Source organism: Lacerta agilis, chromosome 7, assembly GCF_009819535.1.
Source record: "Lacerta agilis isolate rLacAgi1 chromosome 7, rLacAgi1.pri, whole genome shotgun sequence".
NCBI classification, from domain to species: domain Eukaryota; kingdom Metazoa; phylum Chordata; class Lepidosauria; order Squamata; family Lacertidae; genus Lacerta; species Lacerta agilis.
Genome location: NC_046318.1, coordinates 45,984,994 through 46,011,742, shown reverse-complemented (window position 1 = coordinate 46,011,742; position 26,749 = coordinate 45,984,994). Strand labels below are relative to the sequence as shown.

The following is a 26,749-nucleotide window of genomic DNA, read 5'->3' as shown; positions in this document are numbered from 1 at the left end:
AGACCCCCTTTAAATGTCATCTTAGTTGCCTTTGTAGAATTCAGTTACATTGCTCAGTAGTATTAAAAAAGAACAAAGAATATGCATTTGCTTTGGCCGAATGTATTGTGCTCCTCTGCTTCTCTCTGAATGTCAAATTGTGAAACAGGATCACCGCTAATATACTGTAAGAATGTAAAACTGTGTCCGTTCATAGCCCCCCCCCCCAAATGCTGTTGAGTGGCCCTCATACCAAGAAAGCTCATCTTGATGCAGAACTTTCTCCTCAGGGTGGCTGAAAGGGACAAAGCGCTTGGCATTGACAGCAGCTTTTCTCCACAGTGAAATTTTATTCGTTCCTCTTGCTGCTCTGTTGAGGTTAAAGTCAATCCAACCAATGGACAGCCTTTAAAATTATTATAGAATGCCAGTGATCTCCTTGTCTCTTAATTGACATGAAGTTCGCTGTCTCTGAGCTTGGAGGGACAATTCACAGTATTCGTAATGTGCTGTGACACTGTGATGTTTTTGAACCATAAGTACACAGTCTGTTAATTTTGAGGCTTCAGATATTGTTGACCAAAGATGGTCAACGTGCACAATAACTGGCTCTTATTCTCCAGTGTTATCCTGTTATCCCAAGTGTCCATGACGAATAACAATTTCAAAGAATCGTAGGCAATCCCAGCAAAAGAAGTCTGGTTGAATGTTATAGTGACATAATCACACTCCTGAAACCACAAATATCATTTGAAGGGTTTGAAAAATGTTTTAAGCAAAGGTGCTTACAAAATCAACCATGCACCAAAAAGCATGGAACTTTTAGGTTCAGACATCCATCTTTACTTCCATACCATGTAAACAATAAACTTGTTTTGCACATTGTGCTGCCTTAAAGCTAGACTCCAAGCTCTTACTGTGTGGCCTCATTTACATGTGTTGAAGAGATGCATGAGTACATGACAAACATATGTGCATTGAGGAGAAACACACAGTTATGCACATTTCACAGGGCATATTATACTTGCATTACACTTATGCCGTGGGATGTAGTAATCAGACAGCAGATCAAAGTTTATAAACAATTGCAAATGGCAAAAAAATGGATTAATGTGCAGGTTGTTACTGAAATAAAAAGTTGATTATACAGGCAGTATTTAAGCTAGGTTGGCAACTCTTTGGTAATGGCTAAAGGGTAGTAAAATTAAAATTCCAAATATGGAGAGAAGGCAAAAAAAAACCAGACAGGAATGCATAGAACTGAATTTGTTTAAGAGGAAAGAGGGAATACAAATGTGTGTTGCTGCAAAGCAGCTTAGGTAGCTGTGAGAGCTACAGAAAGTGGAGCATGGATGTTGTCTGTTCAAAGGCAGGAGGAATGGAAAGAAGTTCCTTATTATAGGCACTTATCACAGTCACCATTTTTGTGAGCATTTTTTAAATTAAAAAATCAGCTTTTGGTAGGCTTATATCACATACTGCAACGTATTTCTGTGAGTGAATGAGTCACTTGTTTTCTTATTTTTGTAAGTAAAACTACTTTTTATGGTGGGGGGAAATGAGCTTAATGTCACTCTATATTTGGCACCTTTCAAATACATTGGCTCTAGTTCTGCCTGGCTCACTGTAATTAGAAAACACTTTGCAGCCATGATCTGAAATTTTTAGATGCTGTAAGTTTTTCCTTGTATGTGCCAAACTCACCTTCTCCCACAGCAACTCTTGGTTTCACTCTGTGTTAGAGGCTAAGCTGGAAGTTCCTCTAGGTGTTGGGAATGGTTGGTTGGTGGTTGGAAATGCAGGGTGTTTCATAAGCATAATGCAGTTTCCCTTGGAAGCTGGTGCATGGCCCATTAGGGTCAAGGTAACATTTTTCCAAGGTTCATCTTGACCAACCAGTCCCCCTCACACCCACCCCTTATATCAAAGGTTTTCAACCTTTTTGAGTCTATGGCTCCCTTAATCAATTACATTCTTTCTGCGGCATGCCTGTGAGGCTTAGGAGCCCAGTTATGTCAGCCCTTGCCTGCAGAGCTGGCAGCCCCTCACCCTTTTTCAAACACCCTCCCTTGTGGAGTGTTCCCTCAGCCTCCTCTCCTCTTCCCTTCTCCTTGGGAGTCCTCCAGGCAGCTGCTGCTGTTGCTGTCCCTGGTCTCTGAGCTGTCCCACCCACCTGCCCCAAGGAGAGGTGTCCCCCAGAGGTTGGGGGCCGCAGCCAGCTTAGCTTTCTGAGGCCCAGGGCAAGTGTACTCAGCTGCCCCCCCTTTTGCAGGGCCTTTGCAGAGAGAGAGAGAGAGAGAGAGAGAGAGAGAGAGAGAGATTGTCAGAGTGACCTCATTAGCCTACTATTTCTTCCTTTGAAGGAACCACATTGCATTCTTCCTTGCTATAGCTTCCCTCAAAGATCATATGCCAAACTATGTGGGAGTACAATTAAATGAGCCGGAGTGGGATGTATTTCACATCTGCTGATTTCATTCCTATGTAGGCATAGAAAATTTCATCATTATGAATGGAGAAATAGGTCTGTTATCACTTGCTTCCATACTAGAGCAATGAGGCAGTGCCTTTGAGCTTTGTTTCTAGAAGTGTAAAGGCAACATCTTTCTCTATCAGTATTCCTGTATTTGTTGGCTTGGGAATTACAGTGCTTGTCTTTAGCTTGGTTTAAAAAAAAAAAGATTCCCTGAAGTTCCTCCATAGTGAGTGTTCAAATACTGAATTGGCATTGTGTTCTTGGGTTGTCTTGCAGCTTATAATAGGATCATATCCACAGCTCCATTTTTATCCCATTGATTTGGGGGAAGAACATATTTATGTCGTCTCCCCTTCCCAGATTGATGGAATGTTTATGGATTTGTAGGGCAGAAGCAGAGACTGAGACTGTTGGTTATAGGATTCTTAGAAAATAGGTTTCTGCTCTGGTTGCCTCCCTCTAATTAACAAATGCAGTGTGCATTTTGTACTTGGAGAGAATGGTTGCTGGCAAATGGTACTGCTAGATGCCATCTTAACGAATGCATTACTAACGAGCTTTTGTAATATTAGCACATCAACACCCCCTCTGTTCCTGTCCAGTTTTAATTATGTGTGGTAATCAAACTTTGAGAAATCATTATACATGCACTACAAGGGCCACATCGTTTTTTTGGCACAGGGCATTCTGGGATGGTTTTTTCCTCCACTTTTTACAAACCATGCAATCTGTGTTTGTGTTATCGCTTAGCAATTCCTGAGCTTGTCTATGTTCTAAAAAGATTTCCAAAATCCAAATAATGAACTTTCAGGAGAACACAGAGAAATATTGTAGTGTTTGCACTTCCATGTTTGAGTGCTAGCAAAATGCCAGTAGCTAGTTGAATCATTGCACAACAGCCTGTAGGCAAGAAGTGCTATTTCTCACTGACTATAAAAACATGTATTGAAGTGCATGAGCCATATGTCTGAGTTAAAAAACCAGTAATTAAATGTCACATTGAATGTATTCATATGAAAGATTTGAGGATGTCTGAGATATCAGAGATGTAAATGGTTTTGGTAATATATTCATACTTGATAATAGCAGATGAATGTAGAAATAGCCATTTTGAAAAAGGGAGTGCTTATCAGTGTGCTGCTCCACATTAAACAATTGATTATGCTCAGACTAGTTTGCTAAGAATAAAGATTCCTGAGGTTTATAGAAAGATTAAAACAGAAATGGGCATTACTGAGGTTTCTTTTAAAAATAACAAAAAGCTGTCTTTTACCTGCCTGCATTGTAAGATGTGAGGAGTATATGACTCGCCTGTTGTATTATTGATGCATTGTTTATATTTATAAGCCACGTCTTAGCCCATAGGGTTCCAGGGTGTACATAAGAAAATGATTTAAAAAACAGTAATTTAAACATCATTTAAAATCATACTGTGTCAATGAAAACAGTTCACCAACAGCATCAAAAATAGCCAAACTCACTCACAGACATCGTCTAAAATGCCTGTCTGAACAGATGCATTTTGTGGTCTGAATAACTTCCTTTTTCTTTTAAAAGTTTTGAGGTTGCACAGGTTCTTAGGCGGTCTCCTGTCATGTTTTAACTAGGCCCAGATCTGGTTTAGCTCCACATACAATAATACGGAACACATTCAAACCATTTCCAGGGTTGGAGGTAAAATAAAGGAAATAAAGATGCATGGCAGAGAGGACCAAAATAAGTCAGTTGATGATGGTGCTTATTGATTGTCCTGCTGTCTTAGCAAGTTTCATCAGTTTTGAACAATAGGAAAGTCTTGGGGAAACTGCATTCATAGGAGCCATGGCAGCATACTTCTTTCTACGGGCAGAAAAACGCTTCACCAATCTGGATGCAGAAAGAATATTGGGTATAAAGGGAAACCTCACTGGATGTGCTTCCCTAGCATCCAAAGAGAAGAATCGTGTAGCAAAGTGTGAATCTCCTTGGTATTCATATCCTGGATTTTTCCACTGCCTATAGCAGAGAAAGTGTGCTTACGTGTAGGCAGATGGGTGTCCACCCTGAACTGCACTTTACAAGTGTGCCACCCAAGAAGGGAGAGTAGGAAGGAGGTACAAGTCACGCAGAATCACCACAAGCGCAATATTCAGTGACCTGGTTCCCAGACAGGAGGGATTACAAAGCATCAAAATTACATTGTGCTATAGCACCAGTAGGTGTTTCACAACAAAAGGATTGGCTTGAATCAGAAAGCAGGAATTCGGGATGGGTTGGGAGAGGATGGGAAATGCAGTAAATTTCCTCCTGAAATCATAAAACATGTCTACATAAAACCAGTGCCAAATTGAAGTACCGGTATTAATAAATTTATTTTGGTCTCAGTTCTACTAACACATCTTGATCCATTCTGCCCCATTCCAGCAGAGAAACATTAAAAGAATTATAAAACATTGTGACAGGATAGCTTGTTTCTGATTATATGGGGTTGGCTCCAGCCTAAGTTACAATTTCAACTAATTTAGGCCTGCGTCAGCCTGCTTTGTTCCTTCCAAACTAAAGTTAGGAATCTGCTTGACTTTGCCATGATTTATCGAGATGATTCTGTTTTTTTGTGTTAACATAGGTTATTTCAGCATATAATGTGCATTCAGGTGGATCCAGAATAATAGTAGCCTTGAAGTAAAAGATGGATGGATTTGCCCTGCTTGCCAGACATTGAAATGGCAATGACAATAGGCCAGAACTAAAAAGTAACAGTATCATTGTAATATATATGTTTGCATTAAGTTCAATAAATCTTGCTGTAACCCTGTGCGAATTTGGCACTGTATTGATCCACGATACAGATGCAGTGCAAAAGCTGAGACAGCTGTTTGTCTGAGACCACATACTAAATTCATTGCAGAGATTAGATTTGCACCTGGGATTTCATGACTCACAGATCCACCTGTTGGCCACTATACTATAATATGCTATAATATATTAGCTCAAGCATTGTATGTGGTATCTGAAAGTATTCTACATGTTGATTATGGTATTGATTGTTTGCTCTCTTTTTTTTTGTAGGAGAAGCTATAGAAGGTCTTAGAGAGAGTGATTACCTTTTGATTCATTCATGCCGACAGTGGACCACAATTACAGCTCATAGTCTGGAGGAGGGACATTACGTCATAGGGCCGAAGATAGAAATCCCTGTGCATTATGCTGGTAAGTGTGGCTTTGACTCTGAACTGCAAAATAAAGGGTGACTGAGTTGCCCACCAATTCGTTTGCTTGGCAAAGGAAAGCAAAATTGACAGCAAAGGTGACTATTACTTTAACAAAACAAGTGCAGAAAAGGAGCTGAATTTTGTTCCTACAAGCTGATGATACACACCAGTATAAACTGCTAAATTGTGATTTTAACTAGGAAAGCTTCATTAACTGCTGGAGAAAAGTGATACAAGTCTCATGCAAAACAGTCCTCCAGAGTTGTTTTGAAAAAAGATCAGGTACCCAACTACATCGTGCCTGAAAATGTACTGAGCCACATGATAGCCTTCTTATGCCTGTTCCTGGCAGCAGTGCTACGTGCTTCTGAATAAGCATGTGGACTTGGAACGGATGCCAATCAGGATCATTTTTTTAAAACTTATTTTCTCTTGTAAACAACTATTGTTTAGTCTAACCTATGACATCGTTGCAAGTTCATGCATGCCTTCCCTTTCTGCTGAGTTCTAAGAGTTCCCTGTTGTCTGGAATAAATAGTTGTGGCCAGTCTGTTGCTTTTCCTGGGGACTTTTTTTCATTTCTCTTTCGCCCTCTGTTCAAGGCTCACCAAGCCCCTTTTCAGTGCAGGGTTTTAAAAATAAATAAAAATAAAGTGACAGCTATAATTTGAAATTTCCTTAGTTAAATTTAAGCTTCCTTTCTCTTGTATCTTTTTAAAACTGGGTCAAGACTGCAATTCTAATCAAAACATTGTCCTTTTGCTTCACTGTTCCAAAAGGTCCCTTGGCCTGCAACAATGAGTGTGTTGGGGCAGTCATGTATCTGCTTATGAAGACAAGATAGAAATGAGCCTCAGAGTCACCTAGGCAGCCCTTTGATCCTCCCATTGTGCAAGCAAGTGAACGGAGCAGGAAGTCTTCCATTAATTATAATTAACGATAGTTCAGACAAAATGGGAAACTATAATTGAAGGATTGCATTTAAGGAGGGGTTATAAGCACATTCATAGCACGACTTACCACACTGAGTTATGATCATATGAACTCTCCCACTCATTCCTAAATAGTAACCTCCTGTTTTCAGCATTATGTGAAATATATATTATTCCCTCTCCTTATAAAGGAAAAATAATAATAGGGTAGGGGCTGAAGGGATGGGGACCTGGGGTAGCCTTCCCCAACCTATTGTCCTCCAGATGTTGTTGGACTATAACTCCAATCAGCGCCAGCCAACATGGCCAGTAGTCAATAGTGATGGGAGTTGTAGTCCAACAACATCTGGAGGGCACCATGTTGACCGCCTTTAAATAAAAAGTGGTATTTAGGAACACAACTGGCAACAATAAATCCTATTAGCATTTTAGAGTACTGAAATTTCCCACAGTTACATCTATTGTGGGGCAATCAGAGGCCAGTTTCCTACTATGTACACAGTGGCTCTATGGATCAGTTGGCAGGCTTTTTCTTGAGAGACTATTAGACTTTAACTGCAATTTAAAGAGTACCTCTGAGGGCCTTTATAATTTGATCACTATCTGATAACGTTACTTGTGTCATAATGTGCTCTCTCTCACCCAAACAACTCATTTATGAATTTAGTGATTCTGCAGAGAAACTAAAAAGCAATACAGAAGTGCAATTCAGATGAGTAGTATAAAAAGCAACTTCATCTTCCACATTAGAGGCATTTTCTCTTCCTATCTTCAGTTTCTGAATCTTAATCCCCTGCATTATAAAATACAATTACTACGGGGAACTCATTCAAAGCAGTTACTAGTGTGGTATATTTGTTACGTGGTTTCTGCATACATTCCACTTGTAACATTTCTTTCCTTTTGTTTCCCAAACCACATCTACACCATCAGCAGAAAATAGTTGTAAAACATTGATTGCCATGGCCTTTCCTGAAGTCCCCTGGTTATGATAGCTGTGTGAGTGCTGGTTTTCTTCTGCTACAGTTAGCGAGATTCTTTGGAGAAGTTATTAGTCTAAATAGCTTTGCTTTGTGGTGCAGATACAAATCCATGAATGGAATCTAGAAATTGAGGCTCTACCCACTTCAGTTTAGAATGATTTAAAAAAGACCAGCCACTACATATAATAACTCATAAACCCATGTGGAAATAAGATCAAAAGTATTGTGCTTAATGTGAAGTATATATGGGATATATGCAAAAGAGTAAATATTGCAGAAGTTCAAAGGCAAGAGTTTGCTCTTGTTTGACAGCACACAGTGTCTTTTCCCAGGGTTAGTGATGCCAAGTCTGTCATCATTAAAGAGTAAAATTCTGTGCCAGGGTGTTAACCACGTTACGAAACGATTAAAGGAACACTTACTACTCAATATGCTTTCTGAAAGAACTGAACTTTGTTTCCTGATCCAGCTCAAGGTTGAAAATGGGGTGGATTGACTTAAGCATTTTCCGGCTTGTGTGTGCCCATCTTAGGGATTTGAGTGTGGTTGACCTCTTGAAAGAGCAGTCATGCCCTTTTTCTGCTTGCCTCAGAAAAGCAGAAATTATACCCATGTAGAGCTTCAACATGGATATATGCAGTGCCTGTGGTTGATGGATGCTGCTCTAGGAAGAGGTGAGAGAATATGTGTCTTGCATGCAGGCATCTTGTGACAAACTTTGAAGGGATACAAGTTCTAAATCCAGAAGGGGGAGCAAGGAGTTGATAATATTGTTGCCCAGTTTGTTTGTTTTTATTAATGTATAGACAGACCACTTCCCATGTAAGGATCTTAAAGTATAAAATTCCAGTGAAGATAAAACATTAACATACAAACCCAAATTTATTAAAATATACATAAAATCCAAATGAAATGGATGAGTCAACTAGTTGGGATAAGCCTGAGCAAACTTACTTTAACCATCTTTGGTATAACATTTTATTTAATATATTTCGTACAGTTTATATACTGTTTGACTGTAAAATAACAACCCTCAAAGTGGGTTATTGCTGCATTATTCAAAGTGAGTGCAAAGTGGCTACATGTGAAGTCCAGGTTCTTCCATCGTGGCATTCAAGTGCCTTGAAATCTGACTGCCATGGTGGTGGGGACTACAGCGAGCGCCAGGTGATCTGCTTCTTTATCTTAAAGAGCTGCTAGAGGGGAAGAGAAGGAAGTTCTTCCCCAGAACCATCTCCTAGATCTCTCTGTATGTTGGATCTTAGAGTGCATACACTAAAAAAAACACCAGCCCCTTAAATCTTTTAAAACACATAATGTTCAGACTTCTATAACCCTCAAATATAATTTGAGAACAAGCTTGGAGCCATCCCATGGTATCTGGGCTTTCTGCCAGATGGGGGCATGCTCTGTCACAAGGCATCTAGCTCTCTTCCTACTTCTTTGCAATGAAGAGTACCACCGCGGCATCACACTTCAGTGAGATCAGTTGTTCAAAGTATTGGTTTTAAGTGAGGGGAACTATTCTGCCTTATTTACAAAGAAACACACTACGGTGTGTTGCAATTCCTTGTTTACAAAGAAAACACTACGGTGTGTTGCAATTCCTTCAGACTACAAGAGCAGCTGGAACTACTGTTAGGGCATTGATCTTCCTACAGCTCTTCTTGAAACCCTTTAGTTTTTTTCAAATTGGTGATGGAAACTTATCTATTCTTTAATTTAAAAAAAAACCCTAAAGAATATAGCTTACTTCTTTGTGTTGTACGGAGAGTGATAGATGCACAGTGCCTCTGAGTGCAGTGGAAATAACATGGATCAGCACATGTCCTAACATGTTGCTTTTCTGAATATTTTCCAAGTTTTCCCCTGTACTTGGCTAAACTTGAATGCTACTTTGATGAGTGAAGCAGTTGAGCTGCAATGAATCATAGAATGTTTTTACTAGTTTTGTCAGCTGAGCTAGTTTCTAAAAGGATTGGACTACTACTTTGGGCGCACTGTGCTACGGTGTCTAGATCAAGGGAAGTAATAGTAGAAGAAGAAGAAGAAGAGTTTGGATTTGATATCCCGCTTTTCACTACCCGAAGGAGTCTCAAAGCGGTTCACATTCTCCTTTCCCTTCCTCCCCCACAACCAACACTCTGTGAGGTGAGTGGGGCTGAGAAACTTCAAAGAAGTGTGACTGGCCCAAGGTCACCCAGCAGCTGCATGTGGAGGAGCGGAGACACGAACCCGGTTCCCCAGATTACGAGTCTACCACTCTTAACCACTACACCACACTGGCTCCATTCTGCCTTGGTCAGACCATACCTGGAGTACTCTCTAGTTCTAGGCACCACAATTGAAGGAGGCTATTGAGAAGCTGGAACATGTGCAGAAGAAGGCAACTAAGATGATAAAGGGTCTGGAAACCAAGCCTTAGAGGAACTTTGGAGGGAGTTGCGTATGTTTAGCATAGATAAGAAGAGACAGAGATGAGATATGATAGCCATCTTTCTATTTATCTGTACACCAGTAATCATATCATTAATTCTGATTATTTGTATTTGCCCATGCAACAGAAGCCTGTTACACCAAAATGCAAGCAAGTTAATAAGCTGCCTTGGGTGCCCTATGAGATGACCTTTCCTGAGAGGGGGATGTGGGGGTGCTGATTCTCTTGGATGTCTTGTGGCTTTTGACGTCATCAGCCATATTATCCTTCTGAATGGGCTGTCCAGTCTGGGTGTAGGAGGCACCATTTGGCAATGGCATCAATAGTAATTGGATGTGCTTTGTCCATTCTGGGAAAACTTGTGGAAAACATTATTAAAAATAAAAGTACCAAGCATTTAAGAACAAATCTTGCTGAAGAAGAATTGGCATAGCTTCTGCAAAAATGATAAGCCTAGGGGTGATCTAGTGGGTGCTGTGTGATCTGGACTTTCAAAAAGCTTTTGATAAAGTCACTTGCCAAAGACTCCTGAGTAAGCTTAGCAGTCATGGGGGAAAGACAGATGTTTGTCCACACATGTATTGGTGTGGAGGAGTGTTTTATGGACAGCATTTTAATGTTTTTTGGGGGAGGGGATTAGGCAGGTTTTTGGCATTCCTAAGCAATAGATTTCCAGGCAGGCTAGAACCTTGAAGCTTTTCTGCTTAGAAAATGCTATAGGGCAGAATGTTAAGTAGGGGGCAAATCTTTCTGCCTTTTTTTGGGGGGGTGCTGGCTATGGACACAGGAATTCAGTGTTTTATTTCAGCATCGCCATGCTTCCGCTGCAGATTCGTATGCATGTATATTGCTTTGGGTCTGAAGCTTCCTAGTGAGAAGAGGAGGGTAATCACTGTGCCAAATGAATAATATTTGGGTCAGGGCAAAAACTTGGCAGGGAACTAATTGTGTGAGCCAAGGTCGCTTCCTGCAAGGATCACTTAACAGCCAAGCATAAAAGAACAAGAAGGGAGGATCTGTGCATGTGTGGGAGGAAGAGGGAGGAAGAGTGAGACCCAACAGCTGGGCTCCAGCTGGCTAGGATTGTCTTAGTCCTGGAAAAAGAAAACCAGCCAATCTTGCTTCTACATTTGTCTGTTTGCTTGCCATAGTGTTTTCAAGCATTTAACACTGCTATTAAATATAATCCCCTATTATGTAATCTGTAGGTGTCTACCTCTCCATTATCTCTTCCTCCATAGTCATTTCCAACTTTGGGCATAAAATTATAGAACTAGAAATTACCCCCTTGAGGCTACTCTTCCCCTCCCCCCACTCTCCCTTGCCATATTCTGGGGGTGAACTAGGAATATGTGTGCTCTTACATAGTCCCTGCTTTCTTCCAAGTGTTTCCAGGGTGGTCACATTGGAAAATGGAGCAAATGCATCCACTTTTCTGCTCTTCCGTTTCTGGAAAAGTGCTGGAGATTGCTGAAGATGGATTCCTTCCTTCTACTTGTCCACTCTACTTCAGAGCCTAGTACATCTGTGTACCCCAGATGTGTCAGAATGCTTTGAACCCAAGACTCTGCTCCAATTCCCCCCCCCCCTTTTTAATAAGTCTGTTCGGTTCCCTTGCTTGCTCCTCACATTTCTACCCTTGCGTGTTCTTTCATTCACAAACTCTGAAGTCTCTTCCTGGAATCATTTGTCTTTTCTACTCCTTGTTATCAGACACTCCTTCATAACATTTCCTCCTTTCTCAAGTATGATTCTGAAAGCAACCTGAAGGAACAGGTGCATAGTTTGGACGAACTCCTAGATCTAGTTCTGTCACTAGAGGCACCCATTTCCTCGGTGGCTAAAATCAGGATAGTTTGGCTCACACGCACAGGGAACTTCAAGGATGGATATCTGCAATGTAATCTACTGTATGTGGGGCTACCCTTAAGCTTGATCTGGAGGCTGCATTCTGTACCGGCTACATTGCTAGCTCCTTACTTGCTAGTCTCCTACTGGGCCAAGTTCAAGATTCTGCTACTCAAATATAAAGTCATATATATATTAGGACCAGGTTACTCGAGAGGCTGCCTTATCCTTTGTTCACTCTCTGAAGCATGGCCTCCTCTCCTCTCCCCTTACAACTTTGTCTTCACTGGGGTTATTTCCCCTGTTTGTAAATTTTTGTAGCAACCCAACTCTCCTCCAGCCACCTTTCAAAATCATTGGTAAAGGAGACCAGATACAGCCCTTGGATCCCAGAAATATTAATTACACTGGGGAAGGAACTGTTTTAATTGAATGGCTGTTTCAATCCGTAATGAATTTGGGACTCCTGATGCTTTTAAAAGGAAGGCATTGAAAACACCTATGGTGTCGGGTTATGTCATACTGTTCAATGTTTGCTCAGATGTGTATGTGTGCATGCACGCCTTGATCTGGAGAATGCTGGTAGGAAGTGTGGTTGGAATACCTCAGTCAGCAGTCCTCCCCATGGAAACCAGAAGCGCTTCATGTCTGGGAGTCAGTGCCAGGCACGTCAGCCTGGCCTATTAAAGCAACTGACATCATAGATTTCTCGGACTGTGACTGAATTGTGGTACTAGGCAGCGGCTGTTGCTGAACTGAGGCTCACTGCTTAGCGGTTCATTGCGAACAAATACCTATTGTGTGCATTACACATAATGTACAATCACTGAAAAGTCATCCATAATGCTAAAGCATTTTCTCTATGCATTGTAGGGGGGGGGGCTCTCCTTCGCTGCAAGAAACCAGAAAAATCGAAGTAGTCTGAAAGCAGACCGGAACAGATGCACTGTTCATTCTCAATTAACCTGGATTTATTTAAAGTGTCTGAGTACTAATAATCTTCTTGCTAGTATAGCAAAACGCTACCTGCATCGCTCTCTATGTAGTGTGAGAGAGCCTGGGGAAAGTGCATGATCCATTGTCTCTAACAGTTGCAAATAACAGATGGCAGCATAATGCGATTCCGTATGAATCCTAAGCACTTTGGCCTTTTATAAATTAGGATTTATCAAAGAGCCTGCTCTTTCCAGACAAGTGTTGGTGACCCACTGACTATAAAAGTGCACCTTGCAACTTAACAGCTTTTCTTTCACACAATTGGCTTCCTGGCCAGACTGAAACCTTAGCAGGAAAAGGATTCTTTTAACATGAAAGCAATTTTGTGAATTTATTAGCAAAATTATTCATCTCTACTGAACTACTACTACTTCTGTTTTTTGCTTGTTTGATTTTTAAATGCTAACTTGTATTACTTTCCTTCAGGGCAAGGACATCAGCCCTGTGACCTTCAAAAAGTTGTTGGACTACAACTTCCATCATCCCGAGCAATTGGTCGTGCTGATGGGCTGATAGGAGTTGCATTCCTGCAACATCTGAAGGATCACAGGTCCCCCACCCTTGCTATATAGAACAATATCTCTGGCTCGGGAATTAAGGAGCTAACATAATTAGTAGGGGGTTGGTTCATATATGATGACCTTGATGTGCTCCTGCCCCACTCACCTTTGATTTCTCAGCAGGGCTGTGCTCATGCAGAGGTGCTGATGTACATGGGGACAAAACATGATGCCTACACTCATGTTATCACCAGCAACTCTTCACCTCTGTGCTTTCCAGGGCTTAGATCCAGAACCTGTCCTGGGAGACCAGGGTTCAAATTTCCCACCCTGTCATGAAGATCACAAGGGGACTTTGGGCAAGTCACTCTCCCTCAGCGTAACCTACCTCACAGGGTTGTTGCAAAGATAAAATGGGATGGGAGAACCACATAACACCACCTTGAGTTTCTTGGAGCAGGATAAGTATATGAATGAATGAATGAAATAGCTAGCTGCAAATTCTATAAATGAGTTTGAGATGGATGGTGCAGCTAATGGAGGAATGTGCACAATTCATTTCCTTTACTCCTCTTATTGGCAATGTGCCTCTACACCCGCAGCTTTGGGGCCTAAGTTTCAGTGGGTGTAGCTTACTCCTTCTAAAAAAAGTTAAACCACTCGTTCTACTACTGATCCACTGTTATCTATCAAGTTTCTTTAAACTAGGCATTGGATACATTTTTCCTTTGCAGTCTTAGACCAGTTTACTCCTGAAAGTAATTTGTCTCCATCTGCTTTGAAAAGCTACATGTGTTTTACATAAACAAACTATTGGATATTTTTCTTTAAAGGTTCTCCTTTTGTGGTGTGATTTGGTTTCGTTGCCCTAATTCCATTCAGTTTTGCACAAGCGCTATGACAAGTCAAAAAGGACAGCACAGTTTGTATCCTAAAGCAGTGTTTTTCAACCTTTTTTGGGCAAAGGCACACTTGTTTCATGAAAAAAATCACGAGGCACACCACCATTAGAAAATGTTAAAAAAATTAACTCTGTGCCTATATTGACTATATATAAAGTAATTCTCTTGAATAGGAATCAAATAAACACAAAGAAAGTATTTTATAATTACTTTATTATGAAATAGTAAGTAAACAGAAATATGAAAAATTATAAAATACTTTATTCAGTGTGCAACCAGGGCCTGTTTGGCTGAACACAAAGCTGATATTCTGGCTGGATTTTTTCCCACGGCACACCAGGCAACATCTCGCGGCACACTAGTGTGCCGCGGAACAGTGGTTGAAAAACACTGTCCTAAAGTGACACACAGAAAATTGCTTAGGGGAGAATGTAGATTCTTCCAAGTAAGAGTGAGCTAATATTGGGAAGGGATGATGGTGATGATTTTAAACACATCACTGACACCATGATAAATGTTTTCAGCTCGTATGGGTTAAGCAGCATTTGCTTAAAATAAACTCCTGAGCAGCTAGAGGAACTCTAGCATTCTTTTGCTTCTGAGCCTACCCTTGTGACTTGTAAAATAGAATGGCATGTTTCTCCACCAAACTGCTGTGACCATCTAATTCTGTGTAAGCTTCAGGGATATCGCATTCCTTCTTGCTCTTGGTTTCAGCATCAAACACCAAACATAATAACTTGAATTATAAGAGTTCTATTTCTGTTTGCAGTAAAAATATGAAATAAAATATGGATGCAAGGGGCGAAAGATAGTGTATGAAGGTCAGGGAAATCGGAGAGGTACCAGTGACTTGATGAGTAGCACAAACAAAAATAGGAGTTTTGAAAATAGAAAAAAAATTGTAGTTCTCATTCCTTATTATATTTCATGGACCTGAAGTCAGGTGAATATATGGCTGCTGGCAACCCCTGTCTTTCTGGCAATTGGTTCCCCCCCCCTCTTCAAAATATGCGCGCACATAATGTTGTTGTTCTTATTGGACACTGCTGGGGCAGTACCAGCACCTGATAGCCACACCTGGTTAGACCCTAAGGGTCTATTTCCCCTTTATTTCTACTATGGTACCCACCGTGTCATTTCTGTAATGTTTAACTGCGTCTGAAAAAGCCCATCAAATGCATGTAAAGGAGCAACCATTGTGATGTTCTCAGGTGTGCTTCTTATGTGCTGTTGGATTCCTTAATGTTTTTCAAACATTACAAAAAAGACACAATTGGACTCCGGTGAAAATATTGAGGTATTGTCATGGACTGGTTGGATACAGAGGAATGGTGGAAGGAACCAGCCTGGGAACCCCCAAGGGAAGAAATCTCAGAGCCCGGGGATTGGTGGTGGGACGACAATGAGTGGTCAAGAGGGAGAAGACTGAGGGGGAGGAGGTGTTGGAAGCTGAAGAGGTAACATGGCTTGGTGAGGAGGAAGAGTCTGTGACAGGGAGAAGTCCTGAATCAGAAATAGAAGTGGAACCAGGAAAGTGGGATGTGTGAGGCCAAGAGACAGAGATCAGGAAAGTGGGTGAAGAAGCACAGGTGTCCCCCTCTCCTGCTGCAACAAGATCCCCCTCCCCCATGGTCTCCCCAGGAAAAAAGAGGCATGAAGTGGGAGGAGCAGAGACAGACCCACAGGTGAAGTTTCAGATTGCTTGAGAAAAACCCAAGAGAGCAGGGCACTTAGGGCCTTCAGTCTCCACAGCTGCCTTGTAGGGACAAGGCCTACTGAAGAAGAGTTTCTGTACTCATTCGGCCTGGCACTCCTGTGTGGATCCTGTTTCTTCTAATAAGTAGTTAACTTCACTTACTCAGTGTGATTTGCTGCTGTCTCACTCCTGACAGGATCTACCCTTTTCAGCCGTGCAGCCCTCAAATGCAACCTTAAGGTTTAGAAAACAGCAGAGGAAATTTTATATAAGTGTTCCAAATTAGATCAGTAAGAAACTTTTGCAGAGGAATGTGCTCAGTGGTCGGTAATGAAAAAGAATTATAATTAAAATAATTGCCTTATTTCTCATGTATTAATTTTTTCTATGTTAAGCTGCATCCTCAGACTCTTTTGGTGCTGCTCCTGGTAATTAGCAAGGGGCATTCATGGAGGTAACACCCATATTCTAGTAATTGTTCTATTCCTATATATAGCAAAGTATCTCTTTGACTGTGACCCCAGTGGAATACCATGTGCCTGTTGCAGAGAGCTTCATACAAATGTGCTTCTCAGAGTGAAGGATACTTCCGAGAACTTGCAATAGTAGACAATACCTTAGGCTGCCCGAGTTATATCTCTGATGCTTTATCTTGTCATATTTGTCTGAGTAACGGTGAATCCTTAATGGATCGTCTTAAGTGGTTAATGTCAGGAAGGTTAGTCTTCTAACTTTTAACAAGAGAAGCATAACGCAATTTCAAAATGAAAGCTTTACTCATACAACATATCAGTGCTCTTTGTTCCGTTAGTAATTTTAAATTATATACAATATAATATCATTTCCTTTCAAAGCAAATTTTGGCTTAATCTTTATATTCATTTATCTTGCACTTCTGATCTTTTAAAAATTAAAATGCAAGTTCTTTCCCCCCTCCCCCTCACATCAGCTGACTATCAAAAGCAGTGAAGTGTGTGCTCAGAAAAATTTGAATGGGAAAAGTTTCCCAGAAAATGTTCTCTTGAGCTGAATTGGTGGATATAAGATTGGGCTTGCTTTGATTTTAGTTTCGTCTACATAGTGAAGTATGTGGTGTGAATTTTATGTGCCATATAAATTAATTAAATAAATAAATCATTACGTGGTGGAACTAATTATTTGTCCTATGGTTAAGTTGGGACACTTTTTAAAAGGGTACAGAATGCTCTTTTGTTTCTATACATTGCACAATCTGTGTATAGCATGTCTTAAAAACGCCCAGTGCCACGAAACCTTTTGTTCATGTTTTAGATTTGGGGGGGGGGTAGATTTGTGTTTGTTGTTTTGTTATTAACCAACCCAGAAATAGAGGCATTAAGTCACCATGAAAAGTTCTCCAGGGGTATGGTTTTGGGGGATGAATGGAAAGGGGAAGCGATAGCTTGGAGCACTGCTGAGCCCAAATTTAAACTTGTTAAGGAGCCTAATTTTAAACATGTGATTAGCAGAGGCTGAAAAGATTTAGAAGTTGGCAAGCAATCAAAGTAGAAAAAGTACTAGAAGTTTCTATTTTTTTTAATTTTGATGTACAGATGAGGTAATTCAACCCCACAATTAAGTGTGGGGAGGGGAGAGCACCAGCTGTGGAATGCTAATGTGGGGGAAATGTAACTTGGAAAAGGGTCAAAAATATTGAAAACAAGTGAATGTTGTATTGTGAGGGTCAAAATGTATTCTCTTAACACTTGCCGGTAGTATTAAGCAAGCATAATATAGTGCCCAATTCTATACATCTGTTTTTTCTCTGAAGTGAGGACTGGATGGTCTTTGTGGTCCCTTCCAGCTCTACAATTCTATGTGTCCAATAAAGCTTCCTCCCAAGTAACGTACATAGGAATGTGCCGTTCCTTTAAATAAGGGCAGAGCAGTAGATTTTCCTGGCTCAGAAAAGTGACTGTTTTGTGCATCAAAATCCAGCCCGAGTTAGTTGTACATGAGGTTGAATTCTGGGATGCTCTTTCATGGTGTTTTACCTTGACATCAGAATATTTCTTTAGGGATTGAACTTATTTCTCTAAAATATGTGTGCAAAATGGCTCTCAAAAGCAAAATAAATAAATAAATAAATAAATAAATAAAAATTAATTAAGGCAGCAACATTTAATCAATTTTTCTTTTCCCAATACAGTCAAACCTCGTTCTGCGTCTGCCTCTGCAAACGTCTGCGGGAAACCCAGAAGTACTGGAACAGGTTACTTCCAGGTTCACCACTCGCGCATGCACAGAAGCGCTAAATCGCACGTGCGCAGACATGATGCTTCAATGTGCATTATTTTCGGGTTGTGGAGGGACCTCTGGAACGGATCCCCATCGTAGCTGGAGAGCAGCAATAGGAAAAGACTACCATATGTTGCTCTAATGTCTTGCTTGCGGGGCTTCCTGCAAGCTGGACTAAATAAGGCCCCGAGTCTGATCCAGAAGGGATCCTCTTACAATTCTATGATGAAGAGACTAATATAGTGCATGTGTGTGTGTGTGTGTGTGTGTGTGTGTGTGTTGACAAACAGATGCCTTGATTGATCAGGAAGTTTGTGTGTTTTAGATATAGACATATATAGATATATATCATTGTTTTTCCCAGCATGCACACTTGTTTGATCAACCTAGGGCTCAATACAATTGATCAAGGGTTTTTTTTAAAAAAATGAGATGATAGCACTAATCTATAAATCTATAATCTATAATCTAAAAACAAGACCTAGAGCAGTAGCAAATCAAGAAGACACCCCTCCTCTTAGCTATACAAGGCCTTTCCAACCATGCAGTGCTTAGCAGTTTTGTCTAAAGAGTGTCTAAAAATCAGCAAGCGGAGTTGGGGCCATCACTGAGAGGGTCCTGCTCTGTACTGTCAATCTCTCCTATGTAAGGTTTCCAGATCAGCATTATTGAAGATGACCTCCCATGTGGACCTACACATAAGGAGGTACACTTGCCAAATGCAGCTTAGTGGCTTTGTAATGGAAGGTGGAAGGAACATGTGGTGTTTGAGAGAGGCTTAGGTTTACTCCCCCGCATCCCTTCCCTTCATTCCTTGACATGCTGCTGTCACCAGGTTTCCTCTCCAATTACCTCAAGGGTAACTTGGTGAAAATTGGTTGCAGTAAGCTCCTTTTCTTGAAAAATAGTTTCAAGTATTTGTTCCCCAGAATTCTTCACCAGACAATGTTATCCACAGCAGGAAAGTGGTAGGATGAATAAAAACAAGGCTAGATGTTGAAGCCATGAAGTCACCCTATAGGCTCCGCTTAAGGATACCATTACTCTGAAAATTTCAGTGATGCAACTGTGGGCCATGTTTGCTGCAGCAGGGGGGGAATTGAATGACACATCCCCACATTCTATTGAAATATTATTCAGATAAGATAGTGTTCTGCCTTTTCAGAATAAAAAACTTCCAGCCTCTTACCTCATTAAGTTCTGGTTCTTATCCTTCCCCTCTTCGTTGAAATCCTTTAGTCATTGTTGGAAGCAAAACAGACAGCTCAGCCAGTTCTCAGTACATTTTGCAAAATAGGGCTGAGTTCAGCCATAAATCACCAACATTTCCTTATTTCATTTTTAAAAAAAACAACTGTGTGCCCTGTTTGCTCTTCAATGTTTCTATTGCCAGGGTGCCTTGCAGAATTCTTGGGGAGAAAGGGCAGGATATAAATCCAATAAATAAAATAATAAAAGAAGGGTGATGTTAAAAACTGCAGATAAAACTGCAGATAACACTGAAACAGTAAAGGTTATGAAAGCACACAAAGTCAAGTTAAAAACCAATGCAGATAAATTAAAAAAGTTTGGGAGAATAAGCAGGTTTTGACCTGGTGCCAAAAAGATTGTAAATTAGGCACTGAGCGAGTGTGCCCAGTAAGAGGAATCATTTGTTAACTACCTTTAACAAGGCCCCCTCTCCTCTTCCCACCCACCTAACCTCAGAAGGTGTTAGCAGACAGAGAAGAACCCCCAGAGATTTTTTCAATATACAGTCAGGCTCAGGTAGAAGAAAATGGAAGAAGTTAATGCCAAGGAGGCTGATAGCCAACCACCATGGTACTTTTTTTGGGGGGGGTGTTACATGCAGCTCTACAAGGTGCTTTAGGAACTGAGGTTAAGGTTTGCTGTCTGAAAAACTACATAGTTGAAACAGGTGTGTTTGGTAGGTATGAAAACCTTTCAGTATAGTTATTCTAAGGTATTCCATACAGGTATAAGTGGGCTCGTGTGCTTTCAAACTCTTAATGCAATTCAATAGTTACATCCTGCTTTTTAGTATGCCCAAAACTGCAGCCCAAGCATCTACACCTGCCAAGTATAACAGACTTATTTCCCTATGCACAACTCATGTTCCACCACACAGAGGGTGGGCAAGTATTTGTGCTCCCCCTTCCCCCACTCCTTTGGAATGGCTTTAATTAAACATTTCCAGATTGATGATGATCCGTATTCCCACCTCCTTCAGAGTTTTCTCGAAGCCATCAATTTAATCAGTTTTAATTATAAGGATGTTCCTCCTCTTCTCACCCTTAATTGTCTGCTGTTCCTTTGCTTTTTATTTTTAATTTGTGCAGTTTCACTTCAGCAAAATGGTGCAAACAGTAGTAAGTATCCAAAGGATAGGATAGCAGCCTTCTTCTGCTGCCTGTTTGTGGCTGTAGAACAGGTATGGAGAACCTGTGACCCATGGACCAAATTTGGTTCTCCAGGCTGTTTCAGCCAAAACCACACCTGCCTGCCCTACACCTGATGTCATATGACATCAAGTATGGAACCAACAAGACCAAAGTTTGGCTGAAAGGGGCTTTATAGACAATGTATGTTGGCAGTGCCTGAAAAGCCTCTTCTGCAGCACTTCCCATTGACAGATGTCAATTATGTGGTGTCATTATCACATCAGATGATTCACTTGTCACAGTTGACCCCATTGAAATGTGGAGTGCAGGGAGATTTTAAAATCTGGCTTGGAGGTGGGAAACAATTTCAGTTCATCATTACTAGCCACCTGCAGCGGGGGAGCTTTTTGGTCCAGCAAGCCAGATTCTTATCTCTCCCCACCCACCCTGGCCACCAACTGAACTGTACTGCTGTGCTCAGAAGCAGCATCAGAGGGAGAGCTCAAGTAAATGTATGTGTTTGGGGCAGGCGTGATCTCATGGCAGTCACTGGGCGAGGAAGCAGTGCTGGTCATCAGGGCCACTGTGGGGCCAAGTTGGGAGATGGAGTTACTGTAGCAGAGAGATGCTGCAGGGCAGAATCCTGCTAGCAACAACCAACCCACCTGGTGCTTAGCTCTCCAGCTTTAGAAGAAAAACGAAGGTCCCCTCAATTTAGTTAATTGGGCAAAAGCCACCAGGAGGAGCAACAGGAAGCAAGTAGTTAGACCAAAGGCACCAGGAGCAGGCTTGAATTAAAGAGATTATTTCCCTGAAATTGCACTTTGCCAGGCTGCACTGGTCATAAAAGACACAGTTCATCTAAGGATACTTTAGGGCAATCGCTTTTAAGACGTAATGATAAAAACAGTTGCGCTAAACATATTCCAAAGAAATTAATCAATGTGGACTTCTCTCTTCTCCATAGAAATAAATGTCTGACATGTGATTGCCAGGCTTCCTTCAGTGTTAAGCCAATAAAATAGTATGCCATAAATTAGAGGCAGCTTCATTATATTATTTACTAGGTAGCTTAATTTTTACTGTCTCTTCTGCTCTCTTTCCTGTAGTGATTTATATCAATTGGTTGTGTTAGTGCGAATCAGTCTTTAAAATCCATTAAGTTCTGGTCTCTGTGAAAAAGATTCTTATCTGGCACCTTTCAAAGGAAATGTACTCAACAAAATGTTTCCTTGTTCATGACTTCTGAAATGGATCTTTTCGGAGGAACATTATGTCCTGTGATTCCAACTTAAGCCAAAACTTTGCAGGTTAAGGGTGAATCTACTATTTTTTATGTTTTCTGGGGAAAGCACCCTATTTGCAAAGCATCCAGAGGGGGGCTTACAGCACAGTCCAAACCCAAGACCTGCCAGGATGAGTGAGTTTGGAATAGGTGGATTTTGGGCTTTTCCACTTGAGCCAGGGCTTCATTGGTGTAATTCAGGGGTCAGCAACCTTTTTCAGCTGTGGGCCGGTCCACCGTCCCTCAGACCACGTGGTGGGCCGGAATATATTTTGAAGGGGGAAAAAATGAACAAATTCCTATGCCCCACAAATAACCCAGAGATGCATTTTAAATAAAAGGACACATTCTACTCATGTAAAAGCACACTGATTCCCAGACCGTCCGTGGGCCGGATTTAGAAGGTGAATGGGCCACATCCGGCCCACGGGCCTTAGGTTGCCTACCTCTGGTGTAGTTCCTTCATCCCTGCTCAACTTGGATGAACCCCGGGCTATGCTAACTCTGCGGGCAAACTGAAACTGACAAGTTTTTAAAAGGGGTGCTCCAGGGGTGTGCAGGGGGAGGATGGGGAAAGGAGAGGCTTACACCTATTCAGGTTGCTTTTAGCTCAATCACGTGACTTGGCAAACTGGTGGAACTTGTGCAGACAAAGGACTGGTGCAAGGCGAACTCTATTTTAAAAGCTTGGCTTCCCTCAGGCATGCTCAGCCAGCAGAAGCTCCACTCCTAAAGGAGTTGGAATATGAGTAACTTATGCTGGCTTAATTTAAGATGATGTAAATTCTGATGTCTTTAATAATATAATAATAATAATAATAATAATAATAATAATATAATAAGTAGGACTGCTCTGCCCCACATGTAAATGGGTCATTCGGGTTTTTGTCATTGTTGTTTTTTTAATTACCAGACTTCCCCCAGAAAGGTTAGATCTGAATTAAGGGGAGGGAAAGAATTGAGTTGGCCTTTTTGATGCCAACAATTCTGCATGAATATTGTGAAACAGTCAGTTCGTGATGAGAACCCATCGCACAATAAGCAGCTGTCTAGAAGCACCCTGTCTGTGTTTGCTTTCTGCATTAAAAAAAAGGCCTGCTTGGGGCTGCAGGAAATATATACCACTTCACAGCTGGAATTCCTTTTTAAACAAACTAACAAAGCCATCACCTGGTTTTCCAAGTTTCCAAAAGCTAGATTTTAAAAAAATATATTGGTGGAATTAGTTTTCAAGATTATTGAAGTAATATCTAGCCACCTGGCTGTAATAAACTCAGTGCCTACTTGCTTCAGTTAATGAGAACCTGAGACAAAGGCAATATTGGAGCACTCGCACACCACTGGTCAAACGCCTAGTATAAGTAGAGCATGTTGCCGAGGAATGTTTGGCCTTTATGCGGGGGCAGAGGGATGCAAATTTCAGAGATTAATGTAAGGTGAGATATGGGAAGCCTATTATTTACTATTCCCAGTCCATCCCTGAAATTCTGCGGTCTGATTAAACGATGAATTGCTACTGTTCAAGGAATGGAAGTCTTTCATTTTGAGAAGTTAGCATTGCATGAATTTTATTCTGAGAACTGTGCCACGTCTTCTGCCAGAGAGCACTGGAAAGGTAACGTCTCCTACCTGTGCATTCCTCCAGCTAGCATCTATCCACTGACACCATCCCTAGCTGACTATGGCAGGGGCAGTTGTGCTGCTGTCTAGCACCTGCCCATTCAAGAAAGAGATCAAAGTGCTGCAGATGCAATGTACATAAGCACTTGCATAGGTTGTAGCCACTGCTGGGGAAATAGATCAGGCAGTAATGGGTGGAGCCAATCCATCTGCTGGCAGACAAATAGAGGAGACTGGCCACAGGGCCCCCCCACTTGTTTTCCACATCTAATACTATGCTTTACCCAACATAGTACAGTATAGTATTACGTGGCACCAATGGGAAAGGTAGGTGCTGGATATTACACTTTTCACTGTGCATCTTCAGCAATGATACTTGCTTAGCAGAAGAAGAGTTCACAATTTGAAAAGGGAAGGTTAGGGTGGGATGAATTTGCATAAGCTGTTTCATTGTTTTCATGGAGATTGTTTTGAGCTCTAGCTGTATACCTTTTATGGAAAGTATTAATGCTTTTCATCAAGTACTGCTGATGGCGCTTTTGACGGGGCAAGGGGAAATTTGCAACCCTAAGCAAACTTGTGTAAAAGGCCAACTAAATCGTGTGGTTTATTTATGAATATAAATATGCTTGGTTTATGTGTTTAGGATTGGAATGCAGTTCTGTCATACTGATCCCCATGTATATAACTGCCCAGTGATTGGACCAAAAACATCCCCATGGACGCCACAGTGTGGAAGGCGAGTGAAAACTTTGCAGTTAGTTAAAGGTTTTCCCCCTGTCCATTTCAGAATAGCAGGATCAAGAAAGGTACTTATCTCAATGCATCCCAGAAATGTTTTGTGCTCCCCCTACTATTTTCTAAAATCTATTGTATAGAGATCATAATACAAGCTGCAGTGGGCAAAATATAGGCTTTCCACAGAGTGTTATATTAGCCCGAGTTCATATCTCATAACCTAAGACGGCTACTCTGTCTTGGTTAACTGTGTGTTCATTCAAGAAGAAACGCTTCGGGAATTGGCAGTGTACACGACCGTGCTAAAAGCCTACAGCTTAAAGCTCACAGGTGACAAATCTCTTGGAAATGAAATTCTGGTTCTCTTGATAAGTTCACAGCACATGATTTCTAGCATGCTTGAATAATTCCTGACCGTGACACAGCTGCTTCGCGGCCCACCTGAATATGTCATTCTGAACTCCTTTGTCAAGTAATTTCCACTCTGTCTGGCACTGGATGAACAAATAACTCACGCTGCCACAATTCTATTTGGGTTGAGAAGAGTTGAAATTTATATAATATTCTTTTCTCCCTGATCTAGAGCACAGCAAGTGTCAGTGTGGTGTAGTGGTTAAGAGCGGTAGCTTCGTAATCTGGTGAACTGGGTTCGTGTCTCCGCTCCTCCACATGCAGTTGCTGGGTGACCTTGGGCTAGTCACACTTCTTTGAAGTCTCTCAGCCCCACTCACCTCACAGAGTGTTTGTTGTGGGGGAGGAAGGGAAAGGAGAATGTTAGCCGCTTTGAGACTCCTTCTGGTAGTGATAAAGCAGGATATTAAATCCAAACTCTTCTTCTTCACCAAAACTACTGCTCTGTGTGTACTTGGGAGCAAGTCTAGTTGAAACAGGTGACTGAATTTGAATCACGTGTGTATATAATCAGGACAGATTTCTTTGGAATCAGTGGGACATGCTTCCACTTAAAATATTGGAATATTTGCATCGTACGGGTCTTATTTTTAATACGATGGGATAAATTTAAGGCAAAAATCATCAGACATACATTTTAAAATGCATTAATTAGAAGGCACCTAACATTTCTTAGTGCCATGCAAAACTTTAAAAGGACACAGGCCCCAGCAAAAAGTTTGCAACCTAAGGATAAAGACAAGGCACATTGTTGAGGAAGGGAGAAAGAAAGTAAAAGGGGAGAACAGTATTAGCCAGGTGAACTGATGTGTTCTAAGGAGGCACCTAAAAAGGGCAGACTAGTAACAAGGAACTGCAAGGGGAAAGGAGTGTAGGTAAGGAATAGAGAGGTTGTGTTTTATATAAGCATTTATTCATTTTTATTAGTTCCATATCTTGCCCTTCCTTCCAAAGGGATCCCCAAACTGCTAACAACAGAAAATAATACAAATGATAAAGCATCAGTCAAACCATACTATAAATGACAACAGTTAATTATCTTCCATCAATGCAATTGACACCTTCTTCAGTTATGCCCCCACAGGCCTGGTAAATATAGGCACATTTTAACATGCTGCCTTAATTTAGCCAAGGTGGGGGACTGCCTGATTTTCACCTTGGTGGGAGTTGTATAAGCAGGGCACCACCACCAAGAATGCCCTGCCCCTTCCTGATCCTGCTGATGGGACCACCCAGGCCTCTCTCTCTCAGTTGTAAAGTTTGTGTCAGAAAGTACAGGGGCAGGTGCTCCTTCAAATACTTTTGTTACTGCCTCTTATTCTCTGCTGAATTAGTTGTGTTGTGGTTCCATTTGAGTCCTTGGATTCTGACCAGGAGTGGGAGGCACCAGAGTATAAGGACTCAGGAGGAGAGGGGAGGAGGGTGAGACTATGCAGCAGCATCCAGAAATCTCTCCCAGGGACAGGTGGCACATCAAGGGAAGTGGGGAGGCACATTTCTTGGGTTTTGATGGGAGAACTTGTTGGGACAACGTCACAGTTCCCATGCAGTCTTGGACCTCTTGCTGTAATCTTGGACTCTTGAGCTTTGCCCTTTGCCCTTGGACTGGATTGTTGTTGCTATTCCTCTGCACTGGGAGAGCACCTGGACTCAGTTCTACTCTTTCCTAGTTGCTAGGTTTGTAATGTTGGACTGCTATAATAAAAGTTTACTTTCTTACTTAGAAGAAAACTCCTCGGCTGCCTGGTTTTAGATAGGAACCAGAACAGGTTCTAGTTTACACTTCTCTTAATATGCCTTTTCTGTGTTTCATTCCTGTCAGTGTCTTGACTTTTATACAGGATCTTGGAATCTTAAAGTTTTCGTTTGAGTAAAAGAGCCCAACATACATAATAACCTAGTTTCTTGTCTGCGTTTTTGGAATGAGAGCTTAAGCTTTGTCCCTCTGTCTCTGAAATGAGGGCAATGAGCTCGGAATCAGGAATGTTTTGGAGCTTGGTAATATTGTAAGGTGGAAAATGCTTGAGGAAAAATCTGTTTAATCAGAGTGCCAATGCATGAAACAAACTGAAGTTTTGCATGGTCTATAGATTATGTGGTACTAATTTCACATGT

The 26,749-nt window shown here is 41.3% G+C and overlaps 1 protein-coding gene across 4 annotated transcripts in view; it reads left to right on the top strand.

Moving 5' to 3' along the window:
* The window catches only part of GAREM1 (GRB2 associated regulator of MAPK1 subtype 1), a 70,268-nt gene that overhangs the window by 13,192 nt on the left and 30,327 nt on the right, over window positions 1-26,749 (top strand). For 3 of the 4 annotated variants that reach the window (XM_033155111.1, XM_033155109.1, XM_033155108.1), the window contains exon 2: window positions 5,504-5,644. Coding sequence is in view for 3 of the 4 variants with exons in the window: in XM_033155109.1 (XP_033011000.1) it covers window positions 5,504-5,644 (141 nt within the window). In the remaining variant the exon portion in view is untranslated. Of the gene's footprint in view, window positions 1-5,503; window positions 5,645-26,749 lie in introns of those variants that run through there. The other variant, XM_033155112.1, reaches the window with a different exon arrangement.